General features: G+C 34.9%; 2 protein-coding genes across 2 annotated transcripts; one reads left to right on the top strand and one right to left on the bottom strand.

The window, feature by feature from the left end:
* The first annotated feature begins 8100 nt into the window (after positions 1 to 8100).
* LOC131661079 (NAC domain-containing protein 2-like) lies at positions 8101 to 9773 on the top strand. Its single transcript, XM_058930492.1, has 3 exons — positions 8101 to 8428; positions 8514 to 8788; positions 8887 to 9773. Exons 1-3 carry the CDS (start codon positions 8269 to 8271, stop codon positions 9325 to 9327), a joined length of 876 nt encoding a protein of 291 aa, XP_058786475.1. The 5' UTR covers positions 8101 to 8268; the 3' UTR covers positions 9328 to 9773.
* A 318-nt stretch (positions 9774 to 10091) lies between these two features.
* Positions 10092 to 15025, bottom strand: LOC131661078 (aspartic proteinase Asp1-like). The gene is made up of 8 exons (XM_058930491.1): positions 14642 to 15025; positions 14187 to 14304; positions 13790 to 14013; positions 11570 to 11794; positions 11334 to 11472; positions 10943 to 11143; positions 10758 to 10830; positions 10092 to 10602 (listed from the first exon to the last, which is right to left on the bottom strand). Exons 1-8 carry the CDS (start codon positions 14839 to 14841, stop codon positions 10493 to 10495), a joined length of 1290 nt encoding a protein of 429 aa, XP_058786474.1. The 5' UTR covers positions 14842 to 15025; the 3' UTR covers positions 10092 to 10492.
* Positions 15026 to 21563: the final 6538 nt, after the last annotated feature.

Here is a 21563-nt window from a genome sequence, read left to right as displayed (position 1 = left end):
ACACTCAAAAGGTGTTTCAGAATACAACTTAAACTCATGAATATGCTTATATATATATTAACTATACTATGAGTAATTGGAAATATTGGTGTATTTTACCAAAGGTTACACAACTCTAGATTTGTCTTGGGGAAGATTGCAAGTAGACTATGGAGTATATAGGAAGTTTTACTATGTGATACAGTAAGGGAAACCAGACTGAATTCCATAAACTACAAATGTATAGGAATATCATTTATGAGGTATTCCTCTCTCCCACAAAACTTAACACAAACTCAAGGATACATGGAAATGTGTTTCCATGACAAATTTTATTGACTTTAGCCCTGAAGTTACGACAAGAGATTATATGAACTTGAAATAATAAGTAAATGAATCGGATGTAAACTTTATAGAAAGGTCCAGAAAGAAAGTTAGAAATGTTTTAGCCTAGTTTCGTCAAATGAAAGAATTTTACGTCTAATGAGATTCTTCCTGGTAGACAATATATCCTACAATAGCTACCAAAAAACTACCACTTTAGAAGGAACACAACTCTTCCAAACCCTATATAACACTTTGATCGCTCGGGTCGACCTACCTTATACTCCTTCCTCCAAAGAGGAAAGTCTGGTATAAGCAGACCTCACTATATACCCTCTCAAGGGATCTAGGATCCAAGCTCAGACATTCGTCCCCCTACTTAACCACCCCAACAATAGAATCAACAAAATCCTCCAAAAGCTCTCCCTCCCATACAAGAAAAGAGTGCTTCCACCTAAAGTCCCATACCCAAACATTTCCATCCCATGCTCCCATTAAATTAAGGGCGGAAAACGGGCATGCCCTCCCCATTTAGGTCCGCCCCGCAAAAGCCTGCAAAAAAAGGGGCAGGGCGGGGCGAGGTGGATATACTTGAGGGTGTGGGTCTAAAACCATGCCCACCCCGATCTATAAGTAAAGGTCCCCTGGCAGTGAACCTTTTAAGCCTAATAATATAAAAAATCATGTAAATTCCTGTGCCCATAAAAAATAAGGCGGACAGGGGGAGCACATTAGAGGGTGTGTGGCTAAACCTTGACCTACCGGGAACTAAAGTGCGGGCAAAACAGACATGTCTAACGGGCCGGACCCATTTTGTCACCCCTACTTTGAACCCACTGCATGAGACTTCTATTATGAGATGAGGATCATCCTTTCAAAAGAGACACTTAATGGGAACCCCCCAACCCAAATATAATGCTAGAACGAGATTTTCATACCATTTTCGACCTCCTTAGTACAAGAATAAACAAACTAGTATGAATGTCACTCACCTGTCAAACCAAGAAGGTTGATTTAATGAAGCCTTCCTAAGATCAACCTATCACGGCGCAAAAATACTCAAGCGTACGAACGCTCGAATTACAAAAGAGTCGCCACTGAAGTTTATTTTTTAAAGGAAAAATGTCGATAAAACCCTAAAAGAACGAAAATATGGTCATCACAACCAAATTTATGTTCGGGGTTTGATTATACGAGGGGAGGGTATTACCCCACACATCCATTGTACTCAACGGGAACCATTTAGGTAGTTTTACGAATAATGGTGTTAGCTTAAGTTATTTGATTTCTTCTAATTATTGCGATATATTTATAAGATAAAGAGAGGGGAAATTTTAGGGTTTTTTATTAGGGTGTTTGACAAGATTCTGAGTCATTCTCCAACGTACCCTCAGGTGCGATGAGGAATTCAAAGCTACATAGTTTTTAGTAGCAAATGAGTGTTTGTCTGTTGATTTAAATGTATCATGTTTAGGTTGCATTATAGCGGTTAAATGTTGCTTGTTGCTCTGGCGTGGGAGGCTGAAGCATTAGTTTGTATTGCGTTAAAATGGATAAAACATCATTCAAATGGTTTCGGGCGCACTTGGGAAAAAAGGATAGGTTTGATTGGTTGAAATTATTTTTAGGCGGAAGACGAATTCTAGGTTGGAACAAGGTGTACACCTCGGGTGTGATTATTCGGGGATCAAAAGGATGTGCATCCCAGTGTCCTTTTTCATCCATAATTGATTTATGAAAATTGTCTTTGAGGAATACGAGTAACTAATTGGAATAAAGTGTACACTTTGCGTCCGTTTATTCGAGGATCAAAAGGATGTGTATCCAATTGTCCTTTTTAATCCAAATATAATTATGTATTTTCAGGCGAAAGACAAATAATCGATTGCAACAAAGCGTACACTTTGCGTCCGATTATTCGAGGATTAAAAGATTTGCATCCAATTGTCCTTTTTCATCCGAGTTTATTGAGAAAATTATTTGAGATAAATTTGAATAATTTTGAAAATGGTCTTGGTTTTAATTGTGAAAAATAGTTTAATTTTGTTATTTATGACAGAAGACGAATAATCAGTTGGAACAAAGTGTACACTTTGCGTTAGATTATTCGAGGATAAAAAAGAGTGTACACTCAATTTTCTTATTTACTGAGAAAAGATTTTGAATCCGATTAAATCATAATGCAAAATTACAAAGAATAATGTAAGAACACGAAATGAGTTAACATACGCGAATTGAGTTAACGCATACAAATTGAGTTAACGTACGCAAATTCACGTAATGCGTGAATTGAGTTGACACACATGAATTGTGTTAACATACGTGAATCCGCATAACACGCAAATTGTGTCGCGATGGCACAAAAGTTAACGTAACGTTGCAAATTGTAACACGAGGGCACGAAAGTTAACGTAACATTGCGAATTGTAATGCGAGTTAACATAATGTATCGTAATGCATGAAATGTGACATAACGGAAAGTGATACACAAACAAGCAGCAATCATAACAAATATGCTAAAGAAAAATGCATAACACCACTGAATCGAAATGCAAACCGGCATAACGTAAGCGTAATGAAACATGATGAGATGTAATGCAAAAGCCGTCAACAAAAAAACTCATATCCATATAGCACGCAACGACAACGAAAGCAGAATGTCGCACTTAACCATAGATAAAAAAAACAACAAAATGCTAACGCAGAGTGTACGTATCATGATCAAATCGAGTCGAAATACCAACCGACAATAATATATGCGTTCATAACATAAGCAATATCCAAGACGTCACGCCACAACAATACACAGGAACATAGTCGAGGCAGTGACACGCAAACAAAATACAACCACATCTGTAATACAAAAAATAACAAACAACAATATGAATCACATGTCAAAATCAGAAGTTATATCTCATACTCCTTTTGAACATAATCAAACTTTCCTCTCAATACTTTTCTTCTTAGCAAGCCAAATCAAAACACATCAAGCATAAAAAACAAGATCGACGAACGGATAAGATTTACCACAAAGGAGTATTCTCCGGTGAAATACTCAATTTCAACAGAGTGGTGTAAAACATAAAGAGTTGAATCTTGAAGAGAGATAGACAAGAATGGACGGTCTGAGACAGAGTCTTATGATAGAAAAGATCGCGGTTGATGAAGGAGAAGATTCATTTTAAAATGTGTAACGTTTAAAATTTTTTCACGAAGATTAAAGAATAAAATAATATTATTATAGAACCTTTCATTTTTACTAAATTAATTATATTAATGTAAGTTGAAAACAATACTCAAAGTAAACAAATAAAAAAATGACATAAAAATTAAACATTTTAAAACAAATTTTATGTGTTAAAAACCACCTTCATTTTAAATGTTTGACCTAGTAATATAAACACAAAGGCCAATTGTGGATTAATGGACTGAGCAACAACAAGGTTATTACTCATATGTATTAGATAATCCAATAACATACTTGCAAAGATTTGATGGATCACTTTTAACCCTATTGGGTTCGATCACACCAATAGTAATTAATGGTTATATTGGTGAATAATAATGAATTACTAATCCATTTTACCAACATATGGCGCTAATGGCATCGATAATTTATTGAATCGAGATCAACAATGGGAAACCCTTCACCTCATGTTCAATTCTAGAAAGGTTTCCATAACCTCTGAAAGAACATGTTTGCAGAAGTTAGGTGTAGCCGAGACAAGACCTTATAGGCAACACCTGTTGGATCTAAACCTCATAGATGATACACTCAAAAGGTGTTTTAGAATACAACTTAAACTCATGAATATGCTTGTAGGAAGTTTGCAAGTAGACTATGGAGCATATAGGAAGTTTTACTATGTGATGCAGTAAGGGAAACCAGACTGAATTCCATAAACTACAAATGTATAGGAATATCATTTGAGGTATTCCTCTCTCCCACAAAACTTAACACAAACTCAAGGATACATGGAAATGTGTTTCCATGACAAATTTTATTAACTTTAACCCTGAAGTTACGACAAGAGATTATATGAACTTGAAATAATAAGTAAATGAATAGGATGTAAACTTTATAGAAAGGTCCAGAAAGAAAGTTACAAATGTTTTAGACTAGTTTCGTTAAATGAAAGAATTTTACGTCTAATGAGATTCTGCCTGGTAGACAATCTATCCTACAATATCTACCAAAAAACTACCACTTTAGAAGGAACACAACTCTTCCAAACCCTATATAGCACTCTGATCGCTCGGGTCGACCTACCTTATACTCCTTCCTCCAAAGAGGAAAGTATGGTATAAGCCGACCTCACTATATACCCTCTCAAGTGGTCTAGGATCCAAGCTCAGACATTCGCCCCCCTACTTAACCACCCCCAACAATAGAATTAACTAAATCCTCCAAAAGCTCTCCCTCCCATACAAGAACGGAGTGCTTCCACCTAAAGTCCCACACCCAAACATTTCCATCCCATGCTCATATAAATTAAGGGCGGCAAACGGGCATGCCCGCCCCATTTAGGTCCACCCTGTAAAAGCCTGCAAAAAAAGGGGTAGGGCGGGGCGAGGTGGATATACTTGAGGGTGTGGGCCTAAAACCTTGCCCACCCCGATCTAAAAGTAAGGGTCCCCTGGCAGTGAACCTTTTAAGCCTAAAAATATAAAAAATAATCATGTAAATGCTTGTGCCCTAATAGGGCGGATAGGGGGAGCACATTAGAGGGTGTGTGGCTAAACCTTGACCTACCGGGCACTAAAGTGCGGGCAAAACAGACATATCTAATGGGCCGAACCCATCTTGTCACCCCTATTTTGAACCCACCACATGAGACTTCTATTATGAGATGAGGATCATCCTTTCAAAAGAGACACTTAATGGGCACTCCCCAACCCAAATATCATGCTATAATGAGATTTTCATACCATTTTTGACCTCCTTAGTACAAGAATAAACAAACTAGTATGAATGTCACTCGCCTGTCATACCAAGAAGGTTGATCTAATGAAGCCTTCCTAAGATCAACCTGTCGCGGCGAAAAAATACTCAAGCGTACGAACGCTCAAATTACAAAAGAGTCACCACTGAAGTTTATTTTTTAAAGGAAAAATGTCGATAAAACCCTAAAAGAATGAAAATATGGTCATCACAACCAAATTTATGTTCGGGATTCGATTATACGAGGGGAGGGTATTACCCCACACATCCATTATACTCAACGGGAACCATTTAGGTAGTTTTACGAATAATGGTGCTAGCTTAAGTTATTTGATTTCTTCTAATTATTGCGATATTTATAAGATAAAGAGAGGGGAAATTTTAGGGTTTTTTATTAGGGTGTTTGACAAGATTCTGAGTCATTCTCCAACGTACCCTCAAGTGCGATAAGGAATTCAAAGCTACATAATTTTTAGTAGCAAATGAGTGTTTGTCTGTTGATTTAAATGTATCATGTTTAGGTTGCATTATAGCGGTTAAATGTTGCTTGTTGCTCTGGCGTGGGAGGCTGAAGCGTTAGTTTGTATTGCGTTAAAATGGATAAAACATCATTCAAATGGTTTCGGGCGCACTTGGATAAAAAGGATAGGTTTGATTGGTTGAAAATATTTTTATGCGGAAGACGAATTCTAGGTTGGAACAAGGTGTATACCTCGGGTCTGATTATTCGGGGATTAAAAGGATGTGCATCCCATCGTCCTTTTTCATCCATAATTGATTTATGAAAACTGTCTTTGAGGAATACGAGTAACCGATTGGAATAAAGTGTACACTTTGCGTCCGTTTATTCGAGGATCAAAAGGATGTGTATCCAATTGTCCTTTTGAATCCAAATATAATTATGTATTTTCAGGCGAAAGACAAATAATCGGTTGCAACAAAGTGTACACTTTGCATCCGATTATTCGAGGATTAAAAGATTTGCATCCAATTGTCCTTTTTCATCCGAGTTTATTGAGAAAATTATTTGAGATAATTTTGAAAATGGTCTTGGTTTTAATTGTGAAAAATAGTTTGATTTTGTTATTTTTGACAGAAGACGAATAATCGGTTGGAACAAAGTGTACACTTTGCGTCAGATTATTCGAGGATAAAAAAGAGTGTACACTCAATTTTCTTATTTACTAAGAAAAGATTTTGAATCCGATTAAATCATAATGCAAAATTACAAAGAATAATGTAAGAACACGAAATGAGTTAACATACGCGAATTGAGTTAACGCATATAAATTGAGTTAACGTACGCAAATTCGTGTAATGCGTGAATTGAGTTGACACACACGAATTGTGTTAACGTGCGTGAATCCGCATAACACACAAATTGTGTCGCGGGGGCACAAAAGTTAACGTAACGTTGTGAATTGTAACACGAGGGCACGAAAGTTAACGTAACATTGCGAATTGTAATGCGAGTTAACGTAATGTATAGTAATGCATGAAATGTGACATAACGGAAAGTGATACACAAACAAGCAGCAATCATAACAAATATGCTAAAGAAAAATGCATAACACCACTGAATCGAAATGCAAACCGGCATAACGTAAGAATGAAACATGATGAAATGTAATGCAAAAACCGTCAACAAAAAAAAACTCATATCCATATAGCACGCAATGACAACGAAAGCAGAATGTCGCACATAACCATAGATAAAAAACAACAAGATGCTAACACAGAGTGTACGTATCATGATCAAATCGATTTGAAATACAAACCGACAATAATGTATGCGTTCGCAACGTTAGCAATATCCAAGACGTCACGCCACAACAATACACAGGAACATAGTCGAGGCAGTGACACGCAAACAAAATACAACCACATCTGTAATACAAAAAATAACAAACAACAATATGAATCACATGTCAAAATCAGAAGTTAAATCTCATATCTTTTTCAACATAATCAAACTTTCCTCTCTATACTTTTCTTCTTAGCAAGCCAAAGCAAAACACATCAAGCATAAAAAACAAGATCGAAGAACGGAAAATTTTTACCACAAAGGAGTATTCTCCAGTGAAATACTCAGTTTCAACATAGTCGTGTAAAACATAAGGACTTGAATCTTGAAAATAGGAAGACGTGTATGGATGGTCTGAAATCGCGGTTGATGAAAGAGAAGATTCATTCTAAAAATATTGACGTTTAAATTTTTTTTCTCAAATATTAAATAATAAAATAGTATTATTATAGAACATTTCACTTTTACTAAATTAATTACATTAATGTAAGTTGAAAACAATACTCAAAGTAAACAAATAAAAAAAATGACATAAAAAATTAAACATTTTAAAACAAATTTTATGTGTTAAAACCACATTCATTTCTGTAATGGAGGAAAATATATCTATGACAAATAGAGTTTACTTTTAAAGAATGTCCCCCGACACTTTATTATACTATGCTTAAACATTCACTGCAAGTTGTTACTTCACAAATTTTGAACACGAAGCATAACGGTGATGGGTAGCCCAAGAATAGAACCACATGATTGGTCTGATCGACATGACCATAACTATTCAAGCCGACATTTAAAAAACGACCGTACGGGCTCACAAGAATAACGTAAGCAATGACAGAATCACCAAAAAACGCTGAACAGTCACACGTGCAAACCACCACTCAAACACTGCCACGTAGTGGCTGCGGTCAGCTGAAAATATCACGAACATTATTTATATGTTGAAAATTTATAGATACGACCTCCACCTCAGCATACGCACGTGTCTAAATTCACTCATCACTTTCTCTCACGCTCCTATATAATAAAACCCATCCATTGACTCTGTCTCATCGCAACTTTCATTTCACAAAACACAACACACAACAACATCATCAACAAGAACAAGAATCATCAACAAGAACAAGAATCATCGTCAACAACAACAACAACGAGAATTAACAACAAGAACAATCATCAACAACAGAGTCAACGTTTGAAGAAGCCTTCAGATACGCGAATGCAAGGTGAATTAGAGTTACCACCTGGTTTCAGATTTCATCCAACCGATGAAGAATTGGTGAATCATTACTTGTGTAGAAAATGTGCTGGACATTCAATTTCTGTTCCCGTTGTTAAAGAAGTTGATTTGTATAAGTTTGATCCATGGCAGCTACCTGGTACTTCATTTTTTCACTTATCACTTTTTTTTTTGCTACTTTTCTTTCTAATTGTATATCAATAATTTTTTTCTTATGTTTGCAGAAATGGGTTATCAAAGTGAGAAAGAATGGTACTTTTTCTCTCCGAGAGATCGAAAATACCCGAACGGTTCTCGGCCTAACCGGGCTGCTGGAAGTGGTTACTGGAAGGCTACCGGGGCTGATAAACCGATTGGGAAAGTGAAAGCGAAGGGGATAAAAAAGGCACTGGTTTTCTATGCTGGCAAAGCCCCCAAAGGAGTGAAAACTAATTGGATTATGCATGAGTACCGTCTTGCCAACGTTGATAGGTCCGCCGGCAAGAAAAACAACTTGAGGGTACGTTTGGTGTCCAATTAGTTTGATTATGTCTAAGTGTTTGTGTTAATGTTTCATAGAAAATTTTATCTGATTTTAGTTTGGTTTTTGATTTGCAGCTTGATGATTGGGTGTTGTGTAGAATTTACAACAAGAAAGGAAAGATTGAGAAATTCAACACAGGCAACACACAAGAGGTTCATAATTACTATCAGCATGAAGAAGAAGAACATGAGAGAAAGCCAGAAATTCAGAAGTTGGTGAATTACCAATTGTACATGGACACATCGGATTCGGTTCCGAAGCTGCACACGGACTCGAGCAGCTCCGGGCATGTGGTTTCACCGGATGTCACGTGCGACAGAGAGGTGCAAAGTGAACCAAAATGGAATGAACTTGGGATACAGCTGGATGACGCGTTTGGTTTTGAGTTCAATTACTTGGATAATAGCCTTTCGTTTGAGTATGAGGATGACCCTTTTGGGACCAATGATCAGTTCCAAATCAACCAGCTTTCGCCGTTACAGGATATGTTCATGTACCAACAAAAGCCATTTTGATTCTGTTTTGACAGAAAATGATTCTTTTTGGTATTGGGGGTTGCCTAATTTAATTTATTTTTTAGTAGGAAAAGTCATCGTTAATTAATGCAATTACACCTAATTAACTACTGTATGTGGACCACTATGGATAATTATTCTTATTCTCTGCTAGAGAGATCAGAGAATTGTGATTTTGGTTGACATGGACCATTTGGATTGGATTAGGTTGGACCTAATTTGTGCACAGATAAGGAAAAATTGTATGTAATTAAAAAAAAAAAGAGCAGTAGGGTTATCTTATCTCCAGTAGGTGTAGATCCAAACCTAATGGTTCATGCATTGGTGTGTCGTAAGAGCAGGAACTCGTGTAGAAAATTCTTGTATTGTTGCTGGTATGAAAGCATTTTTTCATATATTTGTAATATACTTTTCAATTCAAAGAGATGGAATGCTGCTTTATATTAGACTATTATACGCTTTATTTATGAATCCAGGACAAAAACAACGTTCAATGAAAAAGACTTGCATTAAAATACTAACACATAACAGCTTCCAATGTATTACTACTAATAATAAATTGATGCTGCTCAAAGAATTGTCATGTAAATATAAATTGTTTATAGTTGATGATGTTACTCTGTCTAATTAATGTTCACAACTTGAGGTTCCTATAATATACTAATGATAATAGTAGACATTGTGTGTTGAGAAAAAAAGCAGTATGCTAGTCTTTTACGACTGAATTCGTCTGTCTGAATAAACTGAATTTTTTTTTTTTTTATATTTTGTCTCACTTTTGGTACATGATTGTTTTATTCATAACAGCTGAGATATTGCAGCCTAGCAGGTGGTTTTATAATTTTGCTTTCTAGCAGCTGAGATATTATTGTATGAAATTATAGATCAATTATAGAATCAACAAATGCATCTGATCTTTGCACCAATTCCTCTTTCCAATTTAACTTCTCAAACTTTCCTGATATGCTATACTACTGATCATATTCAGTTGTGATCAGTTGGAATTACACTTTAAACACTAAAACTCAGGGTTGACCTCTATACCATACCAATATACTATTCACATGGATATCTTTATGAGGATATCAACATTTATTTGATACAACCATATACCCTGTTCTATAAAGTAGGGTATAAGTTGCTATGATGATACAATCTGTTGTAATCAAATGCTAATATCTCGGGATTTTGGAACTCGGTTACAATCTGTTGGTGCCCAGCCAATCAACTGCTTCTCATTGTCAAATACCATCACTTTGTCTAGCATGGACATGTCTGCATAAAAAAGGGCTTTTTAATAATGCATAGTTTCATCAAGAGTTTTGGTGAAAAAGATGAAGCTGAAAAAAATGGACAAAAGCAGTACAATTGATGAAAGCAATTAACAAGAACGAGCATCGAAAGAAAAGAGAAAGTAACACGATTCCTACCTCCGATTAGGTTCAAATCCTCCATTCCTACTTCAGAGCCGTTTAGAATGCCCAAGCAAACATTTCCCATGTTCTGAAAGGACAATTTATCAGCATTCAAAATTCAAAAATGAAAGGTATATTATTAACGATATAAAAGTTAATCTTAATTCTTGAAGAAATTGATTAGTTGGGACTTGACTCACTGATATAATCAGGTATGCTTCAGGAGGAATTTCAAATTGGGCTTTTGTTCTCCCACAGCCTGGGAAATTGAATGCAATAGGCTTGAAGTATTTTTTGACGTCGTATACACTTCTAAAAGGTCTTTTTCCAGACCAACATAGAGGGAGAGTTTGGTCTTCAGGTGCTTCTTGTAAAGGCTTTCCAGCTAATTCTTTTGCCAACTACATATGACAAACAAATGAAAGACCCGTGTTAAACAATGTGTCGGTATTTTCTTGTATTACAGAAGAAATAAATAACCTTTATTTTTATTTTGAAAACAATTCAAATATTGACATTGTTGTGGTAATGGCTTATGCATTTTGAAATGCTTGAAATTGGAAGATGTAATGAAAATAGCTTTCAACTGACCCAAGAAATTAGTGCTTGATAAGTGTTGGAGTTGAAGTAAGTGTAAGAGCTCCCAGTGTCAAAAACAGCTAAAAGATTTCCACACCCGGTCTTCTTCCCTCCAAAAACGAGTTCAGCTGGCCCTGCCGAGTAATGCTTGCTGAGAAAAATCACAAATTAACAAAAATAAATATTAATATGATTACATAAATGAGGAGAACATAAAATGTAGATCTGACATGTGAAAATCTACTTACTGATCATTCGATGACATTGGAGTCCAAGTCAATCGAGACAAATCATAAACATCTCCAAAGAAGATGTATCCTCCTCCTTGTGCACTCAAACAGTGTCCAACCACATTTCTTATCAAACCCTGACTACTCAACTGTGATACCAAGCTAGATTTTCCCCTGCCAAGGCCAAGCATACCATCTACAGGGTGGTAGGAAGATTCTGGAAAAATCTGATCATATCCACATCTAGAGAAAGTAACCAAAAAGAACAGTATTAGAGAGCAGGATCTTTACCCCTTAATAAAAAGTTGTGTATGGTATAATCATCATGCAACATTTGTGTTTTTCTGAAACACTTCTTGCAGAAATGATAAATTTAGATAGAACATACACATAGGGCCTGTTTCGATTTATTTATTTGATTTATTTACCAACATAAGTTTGGGAGAGTTTATAAAAACAGCTTATGACATGTCTATAAGGTGTTGTCAACATTTTTACATAAACTCTCCATGATAGGTTGTGGAAACAACTTTTAGTTTGTATGGAAACATGTTGACTAGAGCTGTCAAATAAGCCCAATTTTTCAAAGCCCCAATTTTTTAGCCCCACTAAAGCCCTATTTTATTAAGCCCTTTGTTAATGAGAAATTTTTTAGGCCCCAAAATTTTAGGCCCCTTAATTAATGTGTTATTTTTTGGCCCTATTGAAGGGCCTTATTTTGTTTCAAAAATTTCATTTCTAGTTCCAATATAGATTATTACTCTTGTAATCTTGCATTTATTTTGCTATGTGTTCTTTATTTATTCTCATTTATTCAGTTTGATAGTATGGTTGCATTTATTTTACAAAATATGCAATTCAGTCTTCTGAAGTTGTAAAAAATCAGTCGATTTATTTCTTTAAATTTACAAAATATAAATTTCGTTCTTTAATTTAAAAGTATTGATTAGTTTAGTCCATCTATCTAAATAGTTTTAAAATAAACACCTATCAAAACAAAAAAGATATATATATTTTAACTTAAGTAATTTTTTGATGAGAATTTGTGGTGCCACCCCTCAATTTATATTGCATACTCACGAAAAATCTGATACTACAAATGAAAAATTTGATAGTGTATTTTACAAAGTTTGAAAAGAATTTTGGCCGGTTTTTTAAAAAATAAATTTAACATACCGGATTTAACTATCGAATTTTTTAAACAAGTGTTGTAATTTTTTGAATTTTTTTTAAATTAAATGCAGTTTTAGAAATTTCAAAATTTTATGAATATATTTTGAATCCAATTTAAGCCAATTTGTGAATTTAGGTCCTACACAGATATGCAAATTAAATAAGTTTGATGTTTTATTTTTTACTATAAATATCACCACCCGTAAATTAAATATACAATTCATATAGTCTATAGTTGTTAATTTATATAATTAATTTATATTAGTACAATACGAAAAACTATTACAAAAATGCAATGGTTGAATGTTGTACCAACTGTTCGTATCTATTTATGACAACCAATAAATATCAGATGAACTATTCCCACATACTTGAATTTGTATAAATTTAATATAAAATGTTTTTATATAATTAATCTATTAATAATAAGTGCATGTTTGTACTAAAAATAATTATTATTTTATGATCTTTAACAAAATTTGATTTTTATCATACACACTTTAGGATAATACAAATTTGTTTTACAAGTTGCGACAACGGCCACTTTAGGATAATCTATTAGTTTTTTCTAAATAGTTGTTTTTTTAGTTTTAGAATTTCTTTAGTGCAATTTTTTAATTTTTTTTTTAAAAAAAAATTTAAAATTTTTTTATTTATTTATAATTTTTAATATATTTATTTTGTTTAAAAGTTATTATTTTTTGAATTTTTTATTATTTTATTTTTTAAATTAAAATTTAAATTTTATTTGATTTGGGGCCTAATGGCCCTCTTTTAAATTTTGGGGCCTTTTAAGTTTGGGCCCTATGTGTTTAAGGGCCTATTATTTTTGAATTTTTTTTAGGCCCCATTATTATGGGGCTGGGGCTCAAATTAATTGGCCCCATAAATTGACACCTCTAATGTTGACTATATGTTATCTTTTATTAAAGAAATATCTTATCCATAATAAGCTCTTATACGATGGCAGTTATGCGCTATCCAAACAATAATATAAACTAAGGAAGTGGTTTGAGTTTGAGGTTAAGCATTAAAACTAGCAAATGATGCGAAAGAGTTACTAACCCAAGTCCCATACGAACTTTAAGTTGGACTCCATTTGTAAAGTTGAGAACATAGACATCATTGACTAGTACACCAAGGGATGAGTAATAATCTGCATACTCAACTTCATAGTCACACTGATGCTGGACTTCACAGTCATAGTTCTCCGTCTGATGCACGGATGCACAGAGGGGATGCCTGCAGGGGACTAAGTCATTGCTAGGCCGGTAAAGCGGATGGGGCGTCTGAAAAATAAGCAACAATCATTGAAGATTAGTTATTATAGGAGTTTTTAATCAAACAAATTCTACATAAATATATCAATTTAGCTATGTAGTACCGAAATTCAGATTGACATGTCAATGTCAGTGTCATTGTTTCATTAGTATTTGACAATGAGTAAAACGAGTGAGAGTACCTGAGAGCACCGGGAGCAAGGGGCGTCACATTGAAGCCATGTTAGGTCGCTACCCGTGTCAATATCAAGAAAATATGGCCTTGGTGGATACCCAATGTTGAGAGTCACATTATAAAACCTGTAAATGTAAAAAAGTTTGTTATGCTGTTATACATAGATTCATCCATTATATATATGTTAAATAAAAGCTATAAGTTTGTGTATGAATGAGATGAGACAAAGAAAAACATGCTTTAGGAATGGGAAGAAACCTCAAAAAGATGTTTAATATATTCAAATTCATTGTTTAATCGTCACTCTTTTCGAGGAATAAAAGAACAGAACAAAACATGGAGAGGGGCCTCATAGGAAAAGCCACGAGGAAAGCAACAGCGGAGAAAGAAAGGCATAAAGTGAAACTGAAGGAAAAAAAGCAAAACACAGAATGTAAGAAAAAAAAAGTTCCTTTTACATACCCAACAGGGTAAACATTTCCGTGAACCGGGAACACGACGGATGAGCCAGAACGAAAACGGTTCAAATACGAAGGTGATGATGATGAGGATTGTTGATTTGCAGTTGAAGTTTTGTGTTTACTACTACCAAACCAAGCTAAACAAGTAGATGAACTCAACAAGAGTAGAACAAGACAGAATCCCAATTTCTCTGATTTCATGGTTTCACAATTTGGAGCACGAAAACGGAGTCTATGTTGGGGTGGGTACGTGCGTTATGTGTTTGATGAAATGCATGAAAGAAATATCAAGGGTTTTTAAATGAAGATGTGTGTGTCCGTAAAAGCATTGCTTGGATAATTAGAAGTGGGATTTCTTCTCATGCATGCCTTGCGCGGGGTTCTTATTCTTTCCTTCCTCTCTTATGAACCCTCCTGGGCATAAAAATACTTAAAAAATTATTGAAGCCAGACTGGTTAGTACAGTTGGAAATGTTTCTTTTATTTATTATTATGTTGAAAAAATATATTTTATATTAGTAAAAATTATAAATAAACATTCTTATTTTTTAGGAGTGTTCAAAACCGAAACGGTTCAATAAAAAATTGTAAAATCAAACCGAACCAAATCGAAATTAGAATAAACCGCATTTGGTTCAAATGTGTGGAGTACATTAGGTGCTCCAATTTGTTAGTTTAATTTATGTTTTGTGTGTAGAGGTTAGCAAAAGTCAAGCTGAGGCAAGAGTTAACTAGTCTGCTGATGGGATACGAGCTGAAGAAGCTTGGATTATGGAGAGTTAACATTTAAAAGTTGCTAGCTAATAAGGAAAGAATGGAAAGAAGTACTAAGTATTGAGAATCAAGTGTGAGTGTGGATAATAGTCCCACATTGGAAATGTGTGTGGTGACTTGAGCATATATAAGTGGGAGAACCCACTCACCTATCACCTTAAGGTTTTAGGTGGAGAAGTGGTGTCTCTCCCACAAAGGTGTGTTGCTCAAAGAAATGTCCCGGAAATTAACAATGCTCCCGACTCGACCCTCCCCTGATGTTGCGCTAACAAATGGTATCAGAGCCTTTGGTTCGAGAAAAAGGGACCGGCTAAAACTTGTAGTTGAAGAGAATCAACGGATGCACCTGCTGTGGCAGTCTGCACACCTTGTCTCCCATTGTTGTCTGCTAGTACGGAGATTCTTATCCCCTATGCTAAAAAGAGTCTTCTCTCCTCATCCAAGTCTGTGCTGGCTGATGACCATTGGCGCAACAATCTCAAGTCCTACTCTGAGTTCCTCTTAGGTTTATATTTTTTGTTCATTTTCTTGTCTTAAGATGTTTCCTTTGAGAAACATGTTCATAGCTTGTACTTAGCTCACTGTGAGCTAAACCTCTTATAGTTGAGCAATGTGATATTAATATTAAAAGTGTGTTTATGTTATATGATTGTGTGGTTAGTGCTTGCTTTATCATGTGTTTACAATTCCAACACTTATTTCTTTGATTGATCACCTTAGAGATAGGTAACAACTTGTTGTTGTGAGAGATCCAACAACAAGTGTATTTTGTAACACCCGAGGCCGAAGAAGGCGAGGGGTTGTTGCACCGCATGGAACACCTGGGGCCAATTGGGGCTAGGGTGGTCGCCACATCAGAATGAGAGGGATCCTAAAGCCGTGCAGGTATGAGACTGCATGGTTGAAGGAAAGCTTATAAGGATTGATAGGTACTACCTATACCAACAAGATGCATCTTCTTTTCGGGAGCCCGTTCCGTAAGAACTTCACAGTTAAGCGTGCTTGACTTGGAGTAGTATTGGGATGGGTGACCTTCTGGGAAGTTTCCCGGAAAGCGTGCGAGTGAGGTCAAAGCATGCTGAAAAGACCCGTGTTGGTTTGTGGGGTCAGTCGATCATCCCGAAAGCAGTCTGGGGCGTTACATATTTCATGAATAAAAATGGTTGAAAGAGTAGGATTGAGATATTCACTTGACCTAGATGGCTTAGATATAAGAAACTGCAACCATTAAGGAAAATCAAAACATTTAACAGACGTATATTAGGGTTACAAGTGGAACTTAGAGAATTGGTTTTCGCGCCTTTGTATGCATGTTTCTGATTGAGGTAGAAATACATCACAAGATCCTTCTGGCCTTTCTTGTCACGACACCACTCGTCATTAAACAGTAGCACACTAAAGTATATTAATGGATCAAAGCTCAACTATATTACTCTAACTACTTTTACACCACGTTTTTCTACAATTTACTTTATTTTATATGAAAGCTGGATTCAAAACATCACATATTATTATTTCTCTACTTATGCTTAAAGTGACATAATAGATTTAATACAAAATCATATATAAGTAGTAACACTCCATGTGGGTACGATACTCTTATTTTTATCACTTGCTATAATAAAAAACATCTATACTTGCATGTGACACCTTTGAGATTCGAACAATTGTGCTCCAAGCAAATTACTATAAAACAACTAGAATGCAATATAACAAAAACTAAAAAAACAAATTAGCCATAAATTAGAAGAAGATTAAGGGTGTATTAACTCATAAAATGTGGGTTAACAAGGGGACATGGGACTATAAATACATCAGTATCGTGATACTTAGGAGGGTAAGACATAGAAAATGCATAAATATAATAGCTTTTTACCTTGCGTGAGATGACTCTCAATACCACAACAACCTTAAAGTCTTTGACATTCCTTATCTACCAGGGATTGTTTTACATTTGTACGTTTAGTGAGTACAAACAAGTATGTGCATATCAAGCATTAATGAACCTAGGTGATTGTGAAATATGAGGTACGATCAACTAAATTTTAAAAGTCTAAATGAATTGACCATTAAGAATTTATAGTATGGTCTGCCTAAACTTAATGCAAACACAATGATATGTACAACCTATTTTAGGGGAAAGTAAAGCAGATTGGCCTTTGCATCAAACATACCTAACAGATTAAATAATGTACTAGAAGTTTGTGTGGTGATATATATGACCCTTTTTGAGTATTATCTCTAGCTGGGATCAATTATTTCACCATTTTTATTGATGAACATACAAGAGTGTTATAGACGTATATCATCAAATTCAAAAGTGAAGCTCTTGAAGTATTCAATAAGTTGAAAACCATGACTAAGAATAAGAGTGGAAAAGCAATAAAGATTTTGAGGACTGATTTTTAGTGAAGAGTGTACATCAAAGGAATTTGATTCGTTTTGCATTAGTAAAGGCATAAGACAATAAGTTACCTCACCATATACTCCTCGACATAATGGTCTAGCAGAAAAAGAAACAACATCATACTTAACATGATCAAAAGTATGTTAAAGCACAAGAACATGCCTCATATGATATGGGAAGAAGTAGTCAACACACCCCTTATATACTAAACAAATGTTAAACAAGATCATACTTGAAATGACCAAAAGTATGCTAAATCACAAGAAAATGCCTTGTATGTTATGGGGAGAAGCAATCAACACATCCACCTATATACTAAATAAATGCCCCCTTGGGGGTTTTAAGCACATATGTGATCAGAGAAGAAGTAAGTGGGAATTACAAAGTGAAATCATGATATACATATGATATCACTCCTCATGAGCCTATAAGTTATACACTCACATGGACAAAAGGGTGCACACCAATAACACATATGTGATTTTCAAGGAATTAGAGACATAGAAGTGACATGACACAACAGAGAAAGAAAGTGATATTAGTCAAGTTTTTGCACAAACTATTAAAAGTGAAGGTTTAGACGAAGAGATTGATGTTGAAGACACCGAAGTTGCAAATGATGGATCAATGGAAACTCAGACACATGTGAGGCAAGAGAGAACAAGGTGAATTCCTATTAGACTTGCGAATTGTGAACTACTATCTAACATTTCAGTCACTAATGAAGGTGAGCTTATAATTTTTTCTTTGCTAACTAATGTTAAGCCAATCGTCCATGATAAGGTAATGAAGAGTAAGGTTCGAAGAAAGGCCATGATGGAGGAACTCAACTTAGTTTAGAAGAATCACACACAAGGGTTGGTTTATTTACCTGAGAGAAACAAAATTATTAATGTGAAATGGATATTCAAGGTGAAGATGAACCCACATGATAGTAGTTAGAGGTTTCCCACATAAGTATATTATTGACTATAATGAGGTATTTGCTCATGTGTCAATACTTAAGACAGTGAGACTAGTTGTGGCAATAACTAGTAGCAAAAATAGGTTTCTCTATCAGTTAAATGTAAATTATGAATTCCTAAATGGTCCATTAGAAGAGAACATTTTTGGCACTTAACCACCATGTTTTAAGGTAAAAGGAAATGAGCACAGGGTGCATGAGTTGAACAAAGTCATGTATGGTTTGAAGTAAGCACCTAAAGCCTCAAACGGGAGAATTAATTAATTTTGTATTCAGTTGGGAATTAGAAAGCGCATAATTGAGTATGATGTCTATGTGGAAAATTTTAGCAATTTAAGAATCATGATTATATGCATGTATATGGATGATTTACTCGTCTCTTGCAGCCATTAATTTAAAATTGAGAATTTAAAAGACAAAAATAATGAAGGCTCAGTTTGAGATGAATGACTTAGGTAAGCTCTCATACTTTCTTGACATGAAATCTGTGAAAGTCAAAGAAGATGTGATAATGCATAAGCAAAAGTATGTGAATAAGATGTTAGATATGATTGCAATGACTAATTGAAATAGAATTACAAACTCATATGAAACAAATGCAAAGCTTGGTGAATTCTATGATGAAGATAAGTAGAAGCGTCATTCTACAAGCAAATTTTTGGATCACTGAAGTATTGATGCAATAGAAGACATAGGCATATGTTATACAATAAGTATAGTCAACAAGTACATGGGTGAGCCTAGAAAATCACACCTAGTGGCTACAAATAGAATATTCAAGTACCTATAAGGAATTATGAGATTTGGCTTGCTATTTCTATCTATTATGAAAGAGAATAAGGTAGTATTGATAGGTTATCCAAATTTTAATGGTGTGATGACTGTTAGGAGTAAATTAGTAGTATTTGCATGTGTCAAATTAGCTACCTTTTGAGCTGAAAGTGAACATATCTTGTGCTTTTTAAGGATTTTACGGTTAGAATTGAACTCTAGAGGTTCGATGCTAATTGTGGAACAATTTGCGTCACTTTGGGTGTTATTTGTGCAGATATTGAAGTTAAGAAGCAAAGACGAAGAAACACGCAGGCGTAGAGGCTCTGAAGAAGAGAAATCACAAAGAAGTGGGATAAAGCAAAGGTCGAGCCGCGCCAATCATGGGCGACACGCGCCTTAACATTCTGACTTGGTCTCGCGCCTCGCCAATCCGTGTCGCGCCGCGGTGGCTGCCTTACAAGGACAAATTGTTATAAATAGAAGCCCTAATCCTCATAAGAGGGAGATCTTTGGTGAACGAAATTGAGAGAGCAATCCTACTCCAGAGCCAACAACAACTTCCGACGGAGAATTCAACATCAATTGAAGACATTCCCTTTATGAAGATGAATCCCTCCATGAAATCTTGTGTGTTCTTGATGGCTATAGAGAGCTAAACCCCATTGTGTTGAGTTTAAGGTAGTAGTTAACCTATGAAGATGCAATTACTTTGATTAATTCCTGTGAACAATTGTTTAAGTTTTATTATCAATGAAAATCCTTGCCTTTATTTTATATCATTGTTGAACTATCAATCGAGAGATAGGGTTTATACTTTCGCCCTAGGTTTTTACGTTGACTTGTTGATTAATACTCAGAGATGAGGTTTTGAAGAAGTTTTCATAAATCATCGTTATTCATTCCCTTTATCTTTATAGTTATTCTGAGAGATCGAATATCATACCAGTAGAGGTGGTTCTAGATTGATCATTAGACATAATATCGGTTTTGAGGATGAATGAAGATAATAACTTAGATAATGTTCACATGTGGATTAATTGATTATTGTATATGAATAGGTTGATGAACCCTAGAACTCAACATATTCATTCACCATTGTTATTCAATCTTTAAGCTTTTATTCGTTTAAACCTTATTTTATTAATTGCAATTCGAGATCACATAATCAAACCAATACTTTTCATGACTCATTATAAAGTAACTATAGAACGGCAGCAATATTACTCAGTCTCTGTGGATACGATATATTAGAAAATATTTACCCTAAAATACTTTCAACAAATTGGCGCCGTTGCCGGGGACTGTGTCAATATTGCACGCATTGCAATAGTCGTATTAATTTTAGTTATTTACTTAATTTTAGATTTTTTGTTTAGTTCCTTTATTTTAGATTTTTTTTTTGTTTTGTTTGGTACTTAATTTTAGATTTTTAGTTTAACTCCTTTATTTTAGATTTTTAGTTAGTTACTTTATTTTAGATTTTGTTATTGCAATAGTCTTTTAATTTTGATTTTTTTATTATTATTATATTTTTTTTCGTGTTATTTCACTTGGCTACTAGTTTTGTAGATTTTTGTTTGTCGGAATATTTGATCCAAATATAAATGCCGCGATTCATGCTCAAAACGAGATCCTATTTCAACAAATGGAGTATCTCCTTCAAAGTGTGTCACAGTTCACACCTCAAGTTAATGAGTTTCATGATATCGGATGGTGCACACCGGAAGATGAAATGGAGTATCATATGGCTAACCATGAATATCAACAACAAGGGCTTTCACACTATAATCAAGGTTATCAAAGAGGACCCTCTGAGTTAGAGGAAACCATGAATCAATTCATGCAATTCTCTTTAGCCATTCAACAAAACCGGAAAATGCAAGATGTTCAACTTACCAAATTCTTCGCCGAGCAAAACGTAAGGCAAGTCTCAACTTTTCAAAACCCTATGACTTGTGTAGAAACTTGCAATGCTACTTCAATAAAGAGTGCAAAAGTGCTTGA

This window comes from Vicia villosa, linkage group LG3 (genome assembly GCF_029867415.1).
Source record: "Vicia villosa cultivar HV-30 ecotype Madison, WI linkage group LG3, Vvil1.0, whole genome shotgun sequence".
Classification (NCBI taxonomy): domain Eukaryota; kingdom Viridiplantae; phylum Streptophyta; class Magnoliopsida; order Fabales; family Fabaceae; genus Vicia; species Vicia villosa.
The sequence above is the reverse complement of the archived record's forward strand: the minus strand, read 5'-3'. Positions and strand labels throughout refer to the sequence as shown.